The sequence below is a fragment of the Rhineura floridana genome, chromosome 4 (assembly GCF_030035675.1).
Source record: "Rhineura floridana isolate rRhiFlo1 chromosome 4, rRhiFlo1.hap2, whole genome shotgun sequence".
Taxonomy (NCBI): Eukaryota; Metazoa; Chordata; class Lepidosauria; order Squamata; family Rhineuridae; genus Rhineura; species Rhineura floridana.
The window spans coordinates 163,114,348-163,131,197 of NC_084483.1; the positions used below are offsets into that span (position 1 = coordinate 163,114,348).

Below are 16,850 nucleotides of genomic sequence, written 5' to 3' on the forward strand. Positions count from 1 at the left end.
TGGGCCCAGCTTATCATACAAGGTAACGGGTTCGAGAGTCGTTGACGTGAAGTTGTTGCAGAGAGAAACGAAAGTGCGAGAAAGAGGCAAGTAAGAGTGGGCAACATGGCTGTAAACCTATTATCCGGGATGCCGATGGAGAGGCTGAATGCTGTAAACTACTCCAGCTGGAAATGGAGAATGAGAGCAGTTCTGATTAAAGAAGATTTGAATGATGTTGTAGAAAAAACCCCTCCGGCAGCTCCTTCAGCAGCGTGGTTGAAGAAAGATGAGAAAGCGAAGGCTTTTATTACTCTGGGGCTGTCTGATTCTCAACTGTTGCTGGTGAGTAATGAGCCGACAGCTAATCAGATGTGGGAAAAGCTAAGAGCCGCTCATGTGCAGCAAACTGCAGGGAGCAGGCTGTGTTTAGCACGGAAACTTTATCAGATGCGTTTTACAGATGAAGTGACTATGACAGAGCATCTGGCTGAATTTCGTAGATTAAATGCTGAGCTGCAAGATAGAGGAGTGCATCATAGTGACATTCAGATGGTCTATATCCTGTTATCTTCATTGGATCAAAAATGGGATGTTATGGTCTCGAGTCTAGAAACTCTACCTGACGGAAATCTAAATTTGGACTTTGTAGAACAGAAACTTCAACAAGAGTGGAATAGAAGACAAGAGAATAAGAAAACAGAGCTGTACAACAACAACAATATCAAAGAAACAGGCAAGAGAGTAAAATATGTTATTTTTGTGGGTCCCGTGGACATATACAGAGACATTGTTTAAAGAAGAGAAATAACAGGGACTTTGGAAGTCAGAGAACAAGCGGGAACTTTGTTACTAAAGAGGACAATAAACTAATTAACTCTAAGTGGCTTCTCGACAGCGGAGCGTCTAATTGCCTAATCACAGACTCTAGTTTATTTTACACTTCAAAGCCGATACAGGAGAAGATTTATCTGGCTGACGGATCGACTCAGGACGCAATTGCAAGAGGCACACTCAGGTTATGTACTTTGGGAACTATATTAACAGATGTATTATTGGTTTCTGGTTTAAAATATAACATTCTATCAGTGAGAAAATTGGCTCAAATAGGTTGCAAAATTACATTTGAAGGGGATAGATGTTTTGTGAGAAAGGATGGTGAAATCTGTATGCAAGGGAAATTACAGAACCAAATGTTTATGGTTGAGTGCAAGCTTGATAAACCCATGTGTGCCTGGATAGAAGTAAATAAAAATAAACATGACAATTGTTTACATGAATGGCACAGAAAATTGGCACACGCACATTATGAAAAAGTACAAAACACCCCTAAGCATAGTCAAGATTTGAAATTAACACATTGTGAGCATGTAGATGAATGTGAGGTATGCTATAAAACAAAAATGACTGTGACTCCGGTAAATAAGAGCTGTGCAAGCACGACCACTGAACCCTATCAGCTCATACATGTGGATTTGGCTGGACCTTTCCAGTGCTCAAAAGGTGGAGCAAGGTTTTATTTAGTGATTGTGGATGATTTCTCCAGATTTACACATGTATTCTTATTGAAAAAGAAAAGTGAAGCAGAAGAGAAATTAAAGGCATTTATACAGAGAACAGAGACACAATATGGGGTTGTTATCACGAATATCAGATCAGATCGAGGTGGGGAATTTACCAGTAATTCATTTAAAACATATTTGGAAAAGAAGGGAATAATACAGAGTCTCACTGCACCCTTCAGCCCATCCTCCAACGGAACGGCAGAGAGGAGGAACCGGTCATTGCAGGATTCAATGAGAGCCATGCTAGCAGATGCTGATATGAATAACACTTATTGGGGTGAATGTATTCTGTACACTACATACATTCAGAACCGCCTTATGCACAGAACAATAGGCATGTCTCCCTATGAGAAGTTGACTGGAAGAAAGCCCAGGGTGAAACACATAGAGCGTTTTGGGGCAAAATGCTGGGTACATGTTGCAAAACAGAAAAGAGCTCAGGCAGGACGCGTTTTGGGATTTCAGAATTCATATTATAGAGTTTGGTTGCCTGAGAAACAACAATTAGTGTTAAGCAGAAGCATAGAGGTGATAGATAAACCCTGGAGAGAGAGTCAAACAGTGATCCTTGAAGGTGCAAGTAAGCAGGAAGCAGCAGATGTTCCTTTTGGACAGCAAATTCCATTAAGGACTGCATTGACTGATCTTATTCACGGTGGCAAACGTACTGTAAAAAGACTGAGAAGTGAAGACATGGCAATGCAAGATACAGAAATGCCAGGTACAAGTGCAAACACAGGTGCAGGTCCAAGTAAAATTGAGAGTGAGGAAGAAATGGAAATAGATACTGTTAGGAGATCAAAAAGAACAACAAAAGGACAACCACCTCAGAGATTCACATTTAATGTTACACATAAAAATGATGAGACAGATGAAATTCCAGTAGAATGGGAAAAAGAAGGGCCAATAGATAAAGAAACAATGGATCTCATGTGGAAGTATTGTATTGAGGAATGAAATATAAATGTGTTATCAAATAAAAGTGAACAAAACATTGTGAAACTTGTGTGAATAAAGAAATAAAGAAACAAGAACTGAACTGAAAATGTAAATAGAAACTGTAAGGAAACAAACCATGTACTGATAAGTATAGAAAAGTTAATGTTATAGAAATGTATTGTAGAACCATGAAGTTTTGTAATCTGTGAGTCTCAGGTGGGGGCTGTTGGTCAGTGAAGCATGCTGTGAGACTCACAGACAGGGTTTTTAGCAGAGAGAGTGAAACCTGAAGCAGAAGGGTTAAGCTGGAAGAACAGAGCGCCAGGTTTGCCAAGGTCAGCAGCTGGCTGGGAAGTAGATAAGGGACATCTTGCTGTGTCTCAGTGTGGGGGAATAGTCGTCTGTAGAGAGAACTGTGTCTAATGTCTTTGCCTAGTAAAGACTCTTACAAGAAACTTGCCTGGCCTGGCTTATTTACTGCTCTATGCGACCCTTGGATTTCTTCCTTGTATGATCTCTATACGCACACACGCCAACATTCACTACACCTTGAACCCAACTGATCATACTCCCCATGTGGTTTTAATCAGCCAAGAAGGCCAACAGTCAAGAAGGCATGTGGTTGGTCACAGTATTGCAAGTATCTTGTCCACATCATTGGACCACATCAGCTGAAACTGATCCTACAAAACAAGTTCATACGTAGTATTGGGCATCATTATGATTTACCTTAATTGGTCACTGAAAAAGTCACAATGGCTTACTGAGGGATCCACAGCTGCATTGACTAGGGAATGTGTTAACAACCTTTGACTATCTTAAAAAGCTCAGCTGGACAGCTACCTGAGGATACGATGAAGGCAGCAAAATATACTTTCTCCCTTTCTTCTTTCTTTTTCTTTTTGGTCACCTGCATGCAGTAGGCCTTACGTGCTCTATTGCATCCATTGGCTAAGCAGAGAGTTTTCCAGCATTTGTGCTCCAAAAGTAGTCCAGTCTGCTTCATCATCCAAATTCCTGGGATGAACAAAGACCAGAATGGGCTCTGCAGCATTGAAGAGGGCACTCAGGAGTGACATGTTAATGACATGCCTCATTTCACCATTCCATAGAAACCGTGACAGGGTCTTCAACAGGATCACCAGCTCTATTGCCTAGAAATCCCCCCAGAGCATTCAGAAAGCCATGAGACCAACCAAATGTGTCCCCCAGCCCTATGGGGGAAGTAGATGCTGCAAGTCCAAACCTCATCAGGAAGTGGTCTGAGCATAACAACAGGTTTACGCAACCCACTCACCCCCATATTCAGACTGCATCAATGAAAATGAGGGTATGCCCTGCTCTCTGTGTCAGGCTGCTGACTACTTGAAACAGCCCCATGGTTGCCATGGAGGTCATGAAGTCCCAAGCAGAAGCACTAGAGGCAGCCTCTATGTAGATGTCAGAAATCTCCCAAGACCACCATTCTGGGCTCCTTCAACACCACTGTTGGGCAGCAAGTACAGCAATATCCCTTATCTGTCTCTCTGATCCAGCACCAGATGCAAGACCTCTAGTCCCACACCAAGGTGGAAGGCTTTCTAAGTGAGGCTAATGGAATCCCTTTGGAGCACAGCAATTCCCCTCCCTGTCTGAGCTGAAGCTATGTACCACATCAGTTAAATCTACTCCACCCAGCTAATGCATTAAGGTGTCAGTAATACATATGAGGTCAGTTCCTTCATCCATGATCAAAGAAAAGTAGTAAGATTTTCCTTGCATACTGAGCCTGGCACTGCCATTTCTGCAAGAGTACAACTGAACTGCAGGAGTACAACTGAACTAAAATGGTGTATTAGAAGGTATTGCCATCTGCTGGTTGTTAAAAAATAGTCTTTCCACAGATCTCAGTTCCTGTTTCATGCTTGTACTGTTTAAAAGCAACACTTTATAATTTGTGTGTGGGGGAAAGATTTGGGCCTTTAACTTTCATAAACAATTCTGTGATAAAATAATCAGTCCAGGTGAAATAGGGATACAGGTGGAATGTGGTCCTTAATAAAACCTCCCAAGAACTATTTCACACCTGACTTTTTCCTGCACAGAGATCATCTTCGTGCAGGAAGAGGCATGTGTGCCATCATGTGTGAAGAATACATAAATATGTATGTTGCTACAGTTACATGTGTTCAAAGGAGCATGTTTGTGATCTTGGCTATGATCCTAAGCATCTAGCTCAGCCTTTCCCAACTTTTGGGTCCCCAGATGTTGCTGAACTACAACTCTCATCATCCCCAGGCAGCATGGCCCATGGTCAGGAATGATGGGAACTGTAGTCCAGCAACATCTGGGTACCCAAAGGTTGGGAAAGGCTGATCTAGCTCCTGAGCTTTGTCAGCTATATTACAACTATGGAAATTCAGAGTTGATCCCTGCAATCATAACTCATTGATTCAGCATTCATGACCTGTGAACATGTTGCTAAAACAGTAAGGTTCATGCTTTTCTGGGAAAAAAATGAACTATCCCCCTCCCATTATAATTACAATAAAAACAAATGAAATACTCTCATCAGATTTAAAACAACTGGTCATACTAAATAAGATAGAAATTGGTAGTATTGCATTATATGCAAAGGGCATTGTCTTCCTGTTTATACCTGTGTGTCCCTGAAATGAATGAGAACTGTACAAGACCATGGAGAATTATATCCATTGATGCCTACTTTTAAAAGTGGTAAGAATTCAGTTCGACATCACCCAAGAAAACATTGGGAGGGATTGTCATGGGGATTTACATGGTCACCAATTCAAAAAGTAAGTTGGTAAATTATTTGTTCCAGTGTGCAACATGGTTAATAGTGCATTATTGTTGTATGGATATGATTTAATTTTATAAAGCTGTTATTATGGCTTTCTCCAACCTCCTCATTATCTCTCTAATTTAACTATCTCGAACCTGACACTGGAGGTTTGGTATGAAAACATATGGACCATTGCACTTGTGGAAAAACTAAGCATCTTAAGGCTCCAAAAGATACATCCAACAAAGATGACTTTGAGGAAACGTGAATGTCTGGGGGAGGGGAGGAGTTAGGGGTTCTTTTGAGTAAGATGGTATGTATTTATTATTGAAAATGAATGAATGAACTATTAAAAAACCTATCTCAGTCAAACAAAAACTTAGCCTTTGCTTTTACTAATGTTCTTATATCTTATTTCATTGTTTGGCTAGGGTGAGTGATGAAAAGGATGCTCGAGGCTATCTTCAGGCCTTAGCCTCCAAAATGACTGAAGAACTAGAGGCCCTGAGGAACTCCAGTTTGGGTGCAAGAGCAACAGTAAGCAATTATTAAGTGTCTGTTTCTAAGATCCTCTGTGCCATCAAGTAAATGCTTAGCATAAGTTATATCAACTTCCTACACCAGTTCAGAGGTACTGGATTCCCGTTCCGTGCCTGGTACTGCCAGGCAAAGGGGCGAGCTTGCGGCCGCTGCCGAAGCACAGGCCGCCATCAGGGGTGTGTATGTGTGTGTATGCGGCACACCGGCGTGACACGCAGAAAGAGGCGGGGCGTCTGAAGGCCATTTAAGGCCACTCCACCAGCCTCCCGCCCTCCTTTGAATTTTGGCGGCGACAGAGCTTCGGCTTCAGCGGCGCGGCGCGGCTCCTTTGCCTTCGCACGTGGGCCTCTGGAGGCTTTTCTGAGGCCAGGCCAGGTGCTCGGCGGTGATCGCCCCCCCCCACGCCCCCTCGGGAGACAGGGAGGCAGCGGCGGCAAGGCTGGGCATAGCGGAGCTTGGCGGCGGCATCGAAGCCTACGCGGCCAGGCCCTGGCGGCAGCGGCTCGCTCGCCAGTGCACGTGGCTTCCTAGGGCTCGTTCTCAGGGCAGTGCGGTGCGGCGGCGAGGCCCCTGGCTCAGCAGTTTGGCAGCAGGGAGCCCTCGGCCATGGGAGTCCCTCCAGCAGCGGCAGGAGGCATCAGCAGAGCCTGTGGCGCGGCGCAGACGACAGCAGCAGCGACTGACCACAGTGGCGGCAAGGCCTAGCGGCAGCGGCGCTACTCGGGCAACGTGGCCCTGTGGCTGCTTTCTTTGTAGGATAGCTACAGGGGGATCCCTGTGGGAGGGTGGGAAGGTTATTGCCCCTTACTCACCCCATAGTAAAGGAATTGGGTTCCAGCCCCATCACCCCCCCCCCAAGTAGGCACTTGTTGGCCCAGGCAGCCTGGATCGCTGGGGCTGGATAAGGGGGCCTATCTGTAGGTGGCCGGGGTGTGCGGGGTTAGGAGAGGGCACTGTCCGGCTGGGCTGTGAGGGTGCTGGTCCCCCTTTAGGGACCCCCAAGCTGACCACTCCTTATTTCTGGGGAGGCACTCCCTCCCTCTTGCTTTGGCAATGGAGCATAGGCCGTGGGGGGGTCTTCAGTTGAAAGGGATTGACCTGGCTAAGCTCCAGCTCAGGATGCCACCCAAAAAGGGCAAGGAGGGCCGAAAGGGAAGGGAAGGGCACCCAGGGCGGAGGGTAGATGCCCACCCCCATTCATGATAAAGGAGAACAGTAACGCTTTTTAAAAGTAGGAGCTGGACCACAACAGAGCAAATGCGCAATTGCAACACAGCTGTATATGACACTCTCCTCTATGTTTAAATGCATTGTTTTCCATAAAGAAGCATTCCCACCTTTATTATCCTGCACCCAGATAAGCCCCGTCACACCCCCCATTAGGTGCACCCAGATAAGCCCCGTCACACCCCCCATTAGGTACACCCACATAAGCCCCGTCACACACCCCCATTAGGTCACTTGGTGGCCCAGGAGGCCTGGATTGTCTGGGGCTGTACGGGGGAGCCAATTGGTTGGTGACTGGGGGGTGCAGGGTGAGAAGAGGGCACAGTCCGGCCAGGCTGTGAAGGTGCCAGGGCCCCTCTAGTGCTCCCTCACGCTTACCACCTCTCCTTTCTGGATGAGGCACTCCCCTGGCTTCTGCAACAGGGCATAGGCCGGGGGGGGGCTTTAGCGGAAGGGAATAGACCTGGCTACACGCTCAATCTCAGGATGCCACCCAAAAGGGGCAAAGTGGGCCGAAAGGGGAGGGCAGGGCCCCCAGGGCAGAGGGTAGATGCCCACCCCCAGCTGTGGAGGAGTGGAACATAGCCAATGCAGGAGACACTTCTATTGGGGGGCCCTTGCCCACTACAGAAGGTGAAATAGTAGACTTCTCTTCTTGATACTGAAGTGTATTTTTAGTTTAAACCAACTGTTTCTATTCATTTACCAAGTACCTAGAGAGGTGCTGGACTATCTGGCAGCTGGACAGCCATCTGTGGGGATGCTTTTATTAAGGGATGTACTGAAAAGGCCATTCCACTTCCACACTGTCTTTGCAAACCAGGAAAGTTTGGAGATGCTCTGTCATAACGCAGCAATATTCTGAGATATCATATAATGGTGGCCTCTATGGCATGCACCATTAAAATGGCAGCCGCAAGCAGTGAACGCTGTGGGTGATGTTTCATCCCAGAGCATTTAGGGAGAAACATGTGGCCATCAGTTGGAGGCCATTTGGATTGGAGCTATGCAATGTAATGACAAAGAGCAGAGGCTTTTTGAGGAGGGCAGGTGGCAGCCACAGGCAGAAAGGAGGCTGCAGGAGCCAGTAGGGATCCCAATTAGTGCTGCAACTTTACCTGCAAAACTACCTCACTTCCGCAAATGCACAGGGAGCTCATCCCCTCTTTTCACTGTCAAGCTTCTCCTCCCCAAATACGTTCTTCAAAACCCTGCGATATTCTGAGTAAACATAATTGGGATTTTGCTGTATGGGCGCAATCATGGATGCCCTTCCATGGGAAGAAGTAACAATACACTCGGTGGGATTTTCTCATAAGTAAATGTGCATAGAATTGGTCCAAGTCATATTTCTCTGAGTAAATTATCTAAACATAAGGGAATTCTTTGCAGTAATCATGTACAGGCTGCACGTTTGCTTGCATCTTCTCTTTAGCTAGTTTGCAAACTGACTGTAGATAAGGTGGCCACCCTTGTTTTACAGGCCACTAGTCCTGTGCTTTTAAGAGTCAGTTGATCTGCAGACATTAGAAGATGACATTGCTCAACTCCATGCCATCTAACAACTGCTGGATATGAACCCGCAATTAAACACGCCAGAAGTATAGCAGAGGCTGCTCAAGGAAAGTGTCCCTTCCCAGCTGGCAGACTGCCCGGTTTCTGGGGAGACTCATTTTATGATGCGGTTTTTCTTTATTAGGTGGTTTTCTGGATCCTATACTGTGGCCCCCGGCTTGCCCTTATGGCCGGCAATTTTAAATCAGCCTTAGGTACGGACGCACTTGTCCAGGGGACGATAGATAAAGACATACACTTGGGCAGGGTTATTGGCCCCTTCCCATCATCCCTACAAGTGGGGTAAGTCAGTAGTGGTTTCATACCAGATAGTCTATGCACGGTGCACTACACTGCATTCAATGTGGTGCGCGCCTGTGGCAGAGGTGCGTTATGGGCAAGTGTGGCAGATAATGTGCCTGCATTGCCGGCTCTCGAGTTTTTGCCTTTTTGGTCGACTATGCAGCAGAGCATTACCTATGGGCTGCTGTATTCTTGTATGGAGCACTTCAGCTCCTTCTTGGAAGGGACAGTCGGGAGACGAGAGGGCTCAGAAGCAGCGGGGCACTATTTTCATGATTTATGGTTCATGGGTAGGGTGGAGCACTTCAGCTCCTTCTTGGAAGGGACAGTCAGGAGACGAGAGGGCTCAGAAGCAGCGGGGCACTATTTTCATGATTTATGGTTCATGGGTAGGGTGGACTTTGGGTGCAGGTTCCTTACCACAGCTTCAGGGTTTGTCTTTGTTTTGTTTTGGCTGCCTTACGTACCAACCTGTGGTGTGCCCCCCCCTTTTCCTGCAGTGTGCCCATGGTGTTTCAGTTAGAGGAGGGACCGACTCTGGGGGGGTGAGAACTGCTAGTCCCATACCACACACTGGGAGATGGGGGAGGGGAGTCAGAGATGGCCATATGCCTATCTTTGCCCCAGCATGCTCACCAGCTATCAGAGAGCAGGAGAGGATTTCTGGGAGTTACAGGCCGGCAGGGGCTATACAAAGTGTCCATGTTCACCTGACCCGCCAGGGATTGTTGGTCAGGGAGGTGCCCTGTGACCAGCTGTTGCAGGCAGCGGCCCTCACACCATCCGGCTGTCCAAGGTTTGTTTCCAGGCAGACCAGGGGTGCAAGAGGCACACCATTATTTTATCCTGCCCCAGGACTGGACACTTGTACCGTGAGGGCGTCATGGTGTTTTTGTTTTTGTTTTGGTTTTTGGCCTGTAGCTACAGGCCCGATTGCCTGATAATCAGGGGGAGGGATCTTCCCTCATAAAGTTTCGGCCTAGCGTCACAGAGCCTAGGAGCAGACGCATGGGGGTTTTGGGGGGACATGCTCCTATGGAATTGGGGCTGCATACCCGGCAGGTGAATTGCCTACCTGGAGTACATTCACCCCTGGGGTGAGTCTGAAGGTCCAGGACCCAATTGTTCACGATTGTTTCTGTTTTGGCAGGTTGCTGGACGGGGATGGAGCAGTTTCACAGCCTACTCTGCAGCCATGGCATGATCTTCTAGGCTGGCCGTGGGGCTGCAAACGCACATTGGTTCACAGCCAGGCCTCTGATGGTGGGCCACAGTTTGGTGGCTGGGTCGACAGAGTATGCGCTGGGGATGGTCTCCTATCCATGTTGTTCCAGCAGGGTTCAGTGCGGAAGGTCCCGCAAGTGGTGGTCATTCCCCGGGGTGGGGATGACCTTGGTTACTCAAGGGCAAGGCCCTCAGGGGCAGGCATGTGAGGACATGCAGTTGAGGCCACGATAGGCTCTGGTCGTCTGCCGTGGTCAGACATGGAGGGCAAGGCCCTCAGTGGCAGGCATGTGAGGACATGCAGTTGAGGCCTCGGTAGCCTTGGGTCGTCTGCTGTGGTCAGACATGGAGGGCAAGGCCCTCAGTGGCAGGCATGTGAGGACATGCAGTTGAGGCCTCGGTGGCCTTGGGTCGTCTGCTGTGGTCAGATATGGAGGGCAAGGCCCTCAGTGGCAGGCATGTGAGGACATGCATTTGAGGCCTCAGTAGCCTTGGGTTGTCTGCTGTTGTCAGACATGGAGGGCAAGGCCCTCAGTGGCAGACATGCTTGACATGCAGTTCAGGAGGCAACAATGCCATCCTCCTGATGGACCTGCAGAGGGGTCTGCATAAGATTCTTATTGGTTGTGGGGTAAAGGGAGACTAAGCGGAGGCTTGTCCCCCTTTTGTGGCAAAGAAGTGCGGGAAAAGGTTTAAAGGGAAAGGGCAGCTAGGTGACACCTTTAGGCACCTTTGGGGGCGATTGGCGGTCCGGGGGCCTGCAGCTCAGGGCTATACGGCCCAGGGGGCAGAACACGGGTCGCCTTTGGGGCCAACGTGCCTCATCCGCTCGGAGTTTCACGGCTCCGGGGGGCGGTGATGCGGGTTGGACCCCCTACACATCTTCAGGGTGTGGCTTGAGCTGGGGTCTGGCACAGGGCAGCTCCGGGCTCAGGCAAGGTTTGGTCACCCTATGGCTGCAAGCAGGCTTTGCCTGGATCATCAGAATGCTCCCGCACTTGATTTCCCCTCTGCAGGTTCATTATTCTAATTGATTCCGTTTAATAAAGTGGCCCATGATTTAACCCAGTGAATGGTGTTTGTGTTTTATTTCGGCAATAGGCCGCAATCTACATATTGCTGACTCTGTAGCTTACACATGCAAAACTCTGTGGGCACAGTTTAGTGCTAGCTGTGGTATAGAAATATTTAACTGTCTCTAATATGAAGCATTTAGACCAAGGATCGGAAACCTGTGGCCCTCCAAATGTTGTTGGAGTGCAACTCCCATAATCCCTGACTGTTGGCAGTGTTGACTGGGATCAATGGGAGTTGTAGTTCAACAACAACTGGATGTTCATAGGTTCTCCATCCGTGATGTAGACTAAAATTATTACGCTACCTCAAGGGGGTTTTTTTGCTATTGATTGGAAACATTTTTATTCCATTTGAGACAGACATTTCTAAAATATATTTGTTAGAGTGAATATGCTTCTGTAAGATATTTTTTATTTCTTCATGATTTTACTTATTTATTTATTTATTTATTTTAAAGGCTTCTATTTTACTTTTTTAATCTCCTCACAAAGTGGTGAATATAATCCACAAATGCGTTAAAACAACATTATACATTTAAACAATAAAATTGGCTAAAATCAGTGCTAGTCTCCTGGCCAACCCTGTTGGATTCAGACTCGGCGTTACTTGTGTGTTTTTCTCTCTTATGTTTAATGTGGAATCTCAGCTCAGAGTTTTTCATAGGTCAGTTTTCAGATTGTATAGAACTCTGAATCTCTACACAAACATAATTAAGCATGACTACTTAAGCTAAGATGTCACAGCAATTAGACATGCCCCTTGAGGCCTTTTAACTAGGCTTGGGGTAGGCTTTCTATTTGCATGGGGAAGGCTTCTCTGAATGGGATTGCATTTGTACTCAAGCAGTCCTGTGAACGGGTTGGAAAGCTGGCTCTATGTGCTTGCACCTGTGCATCTGCAGGTATGTCATTGGTGACAGGGATGGAGGCACTTCAGACTAGTCCTCCTCTGCCTCAGATTGAACCTCCTCCTCTAGAGGAGGTGTGAGGGGGGCTCAGGCAACAAGGTAGGGCTGAGAGGCATAACATTAGCCTGTTCTTTGTCAGACCGCACCTCTTCAGTTGTAGCTGGAACTAAGGGGGAGAGCTATCACTGTCTATGCTACTGAAGGCTGCTCCACTTTCAGCGCCCTCCTGCTGCAAGCACAGTGGGCTCCACCCCAGGATCCCAGGCTTCCTCCTCCTCCTGACCACTCCGCCAAGAGTTCTTTGCTGGGTCCATGACATCTGGACAATAGCCCCCATTACCTGTCATCCCAGTTTAAACTCCAAAGACTATATTATTAAAGCTTGTTTAAGAAGAACAGAGAGGGCATGGACTCTTCCCTGTGATGGATTCATTTCTCCTGTTACTAATGTAATCTATGGTATAAGTAAAATATTTCATAAAATTCCTATTACCTATAAGAGAATAAGATAGTAATATTCTTTTTATTATTTGGATCAAAAAGAATAATGCTTTGGGGAGCTGCCAGAACTCCTTTTGGAAGTCTTGGAAGACTGATGCAACAAACAAATGCCTAAACTAAAAGGAAACTGCATTTCTTTTTAGGACATGCCTTGGAAGATGCGCCGTTTTGCAAAACTGGATATGTCTGCGAGGTTAGAGCTACAGTCAGCCCTTGATGCAGAAATACGAGCCAAACAAGCCATTCAAGAGGAATTAAATAAAGTTAAAGCTTGCAATATTGCAACAGAATGGTAAGAATTAGTGATTCTAATGAACGTTCTAGAAGAGTTTTCTACAAAAGACTGATAAGCCATAAAATATATTGCCTGTCAAAATCTAAAATGCTACAGTTGTTTATGGCAACCTAACTTAAAAGCAAAGCTATATTTTTATAATTTGCAGTTAACTGAGACATTATTGGAAATTTATACTTTTCTAAGGAGCTTTAAAGATCTTTGATGAAAATAAAAATTTTGTTGCATTTTGCAGCCTTAAAAGCAATAAACTGCATTTCTCTGACACTTCAGTTGAATTGACTTATGAAGAGGGGTTTTCTTCATTTCTTCTTGTTCCCTTTTGTTGGCTTAGAAAATTCATTGAGCAGGGGAACTGACTGGAGGTAGATGATTTCTAGTAACTTGACTGTTCCAGTACAGAAATTATGTAAAATTTTTGTTGCAGACAAAACTTTTTAGTTGCTTTAGAAAACTGAAAGTAACAACAAGAATCCAGCTAAGTAGCAGCATGAATCCTGCTCAATTTCCCCATAACAAAATGCGACAGTAAAACTGGCATTAAAGCTATTCTGTGATTGCTAACATATCAAAGTACAAGACCCTAATAGCTATTTTTCCTATAGAAGGAACTCCCATTTCCAAATTCGATTGAAGCATTTTAGTTTGTAGCCAAAGGCTTCACAAGCCAATATTAGACTAGAATTACCAGAATTATTTTCTGGAGTTGTATATGGTAAATCCTTTGAATGTACGATTTAGCCTGTAAACATCACAATTGCTAGGAAATGGCCACCAAAAATAATCAGTGCTGGATTTTAATATAGACATGATTCCTTCTCGTTCTCCCTGCTCATACTGTTGTTCATAAACAGAAACTGGAGCCAACCCAAAGGGTGATCAGAGACAGTTATTAATTCCTTTTCATCCATTCCTTTCATTAGTTTATTAGTTCCTTTCCACAATAGCAGGCATACTTCCTCGTTTTATGCTTTGTTTGACAATGTGACATGACTGATCCTAACTGAACAGTGCTGCAAAATATGTTCAAAATAACATTAAAATAACATGGCCTTTACTAATTGGATCTCTCTCCCTTTTTATTTGTATAAAGCAAACTACAGGAATCTGACAAGAAGAACTCTGAGCTATTGTCAGAAATAGAAAGACTGAAAAAAGAGACAGAAGAACTCCAATCAGAAAAGGGTACGAGAGTTGGTGTCCAAATAAAGGAAGGCATAATCTACTCCAAAGCAGTGGGTATATCGTATCAAATAAGAATGGCATCTTACAGTGTGCTGACAGAATCTGGCTCCTGAAATGTCATTGTAGCTCTTGCATGATAAGATGTACCCACAAGCTGTTATAAAAATACAGGACATTTACCTCAGTACACTTGAATCATAAAGTTTTTTACCAAATTCTTTTGTTTTTGTTAAACTCTAAGCATATAGCAGTTGGTCACCATGTAATAGAAGTGTATTGGTATATCTTAACAACTAGTTACCACACAGACATAGGATGTATTGTATGATGAAGAAGCCATTTAAAATGTGCCAATTCTTTTGGTGTTTGATCATTGTAGGCTACAAATCATTTACTTAAAATAATCTTATCCGGTGGAAAAGAAATTATTTCCTCCAAAATAAATCTGTTGTGGATTAATGCTGTAAGCTTTCAGGATATATATTTATTTACTTTGATTTCTAGCCTGCCCTTCATCAATTAGCAATGCTGATGTGCAGAGCAAGCCCCTGAAAAGAAGCATTGGCTGCTCTTTCCTTTGTTCCAATTCACTGGAACCATCTGAACTTAAACAATACCATCTTTGGGAAAACCACTAAAATATAAAAGGCTAATTCCCTCATATATATCATATTATTATCTGCTCTTTTCACTGTGGTGCAGTGACAAGTTGTCACTAAGGTGAAACTACAGTACTGTTTGGATAGCTTCACAATTGGGAATCACCCATAAAACTGCTCCTTTTTCACTAAGTGTCTGGAACTCAAGAGACTTCTCCAGTTGCATAGGACAAAAGTTTGATTTAAATAATAAAAAAACACTTATGAAAAAAGTCCAAGAAGAGGAGTTGATAGAAAGTAAACCCCTTTGAATGTGGTATGAACTGCATCTGCAAAAGGAGAGATAAGGGAAGCAAACCAACACAGCTCTGTGAATGTATAAAGTTAACCTAATTCTGTCTTATTCAAACCATCTGATTGTATAAAGCTGTTTTAGCTGCCACAGTACTAGGGTAGTGTTATGCTGCAGCAGGGACCAGAGTTTATAAGTAGTGGTATAACAGCATTGGTTATGCTGGGCCAGAGAATAGATCTTGGAACCAGGGGGGGGGGGACGTATCACTTGTGTACTTGAACCAGAACTGGAAGCCTTAATTGTATCCTACAGGATAAGTCTAAAGCTCTAAGAACTTTAAGTGCAATGGTTGCAAGTATGAGTGATACAAAAAGATGCTAAAAAAGTAATATGAAAACTTTTAGAATTATTTGGGGTGGGGCTTGGCATCTTGTTGCAAATAACATGCATTTTACATTAGAGTGTTACAACTCTGCTTTCTTCTTCTTTTCGTGATCTGTGGAGCAAGCTGATACATTTGGAGTGGCCACAGAGATAACTCAGGAAAGACAACCCATAGATAATGACCTAATGGGGCATTTTCTATAGGTTAAAGACTTGCTGCTGTTTTCTAGGTGTAAAGCACCAAGACTCACAGAATTCTTTCTTGGCATTTTTGAATGCACCTACCTCTGCTCTGGATCAGTTTGAAGTAAGTACACAGCTAATGTATTTGCTATATCTTTTGATGGCACATGCATATTCAGTTTGTAGTTGGTACTGCTTTGAAATAATTACACTGTTGCAAAAAAAAAAGTTACAATGCAATCCTATCATGTCTGTTCAGCAGCAAGTTCAATTGAGAGTAATGGTACTTGCTCCTGGACAAGTATATATGGGATTGCAGCCTTAGACTCCTAAAGAATATTTATTATTTAATAATAAATAATAATTTAAAAAATTATATACTGCTTGAATGTAAAGATCTCTAAGCGGTTTACAAAAACTTACTTAGATTATTTGTCTTCTACTTACATGTGGAAATACCATGGCTGGTATAAAAAAAGAAAATATTAGAGGTATGAATGAGGTTTGATACTGTGTGACTTTTTACTGCATTATTTCTGTGCATTTCTATAGGGACCTCTTAACTGCACTTCTCATGTATGCCAATTAGAAGGCAAAAAAACTGTATTCTTTCATTTGCACAGATTTGGAAATGCAAGCCTAAAACAAAACATCTCTGATCTTTCAAATTAATTAGATTGAAAATTTGGTAGAAAACCATGGGAGATATCTTACAATGGAAATGAAAAGTATCATGGATTCCATTGTCTTTCTCGTTTCAATAAAGCAAGGCCCCTATTACGCAAAACACTTAGGTTCTGGTCTTTTTCTTAACAACATTTCTGGTTTATACTGTTTCAGTAGAAAATATAGAGCAGAATAATTTCATAAAATGCTATAACCTCTTGTTTGTCTTTGTCCTCCGAATTGCTTTCTTAGCATGTGAAATTGCTAACATTTGAAAGCTGAGAGAAGTGAAAGATAATCGACAATGTGTAGGAAACCTGCAATTCTTCACCCAAATGTCCCTTCACTTTAGGAACTAGGGAATATCATTGTTTTGTCCTGCTTATGAATGATTATGCATTTGTGACATCAACAAGCATGACACCTCATCTTAGGCTTTTTTATATGCTTAGCACTCAGCAAATAGCACACGTTACATTTAAGGATGCCATGTTTAGTTTTTTTAGAAAGGGCAGGAATGAATGTAGGCATTGAACAACAACTAGTGCAACTATTGTTTGTAAGCACAACTGAGAAACAGAACTCACATTGACCTGGTTTGCACAAATGGGTGGGTTCCCAGAGAGGATATCGTAGCCTTTTCCT

General features: G+C 44.2%; 1 protein-coding gene across 6 annotated transcripts in view; it reads left to right on the plus strand.

Annotated features, from left to right (window-relative positions):
• Window positions 1-16,850, plus strand: part of CDC42BPA (CDC42 binding protein kinase alpha) — a 320,075-nt gene that overhangs the window by 234,411 nt on the left and 68,814 nt on the right. For all 6 annotated transcript variants that reach the window (XM_061625008.1, XM_061625007.1, XM_061625002.1 and 3 more), the window contains exons 18-21: window positions 5,697-5,802; window positions 12,742-12,890; window positions 13,987-14,078; window positions 15,587-15,663. In XM_061625008.1, the coding sequence (XP_061480992.1) occupies window positions 5,697-5,802; window positions 12,742-12,890; window positions 13,987-14,078; window positions 15,587-15,663 (424 nt within the window). The remainder of the gene's footprint in view (window positions 1-5,696; window positions 5,803-12,741; window positions 12,891-13,986; window positions 14,079-15,586; window positions 15,664-16,850) is intronic.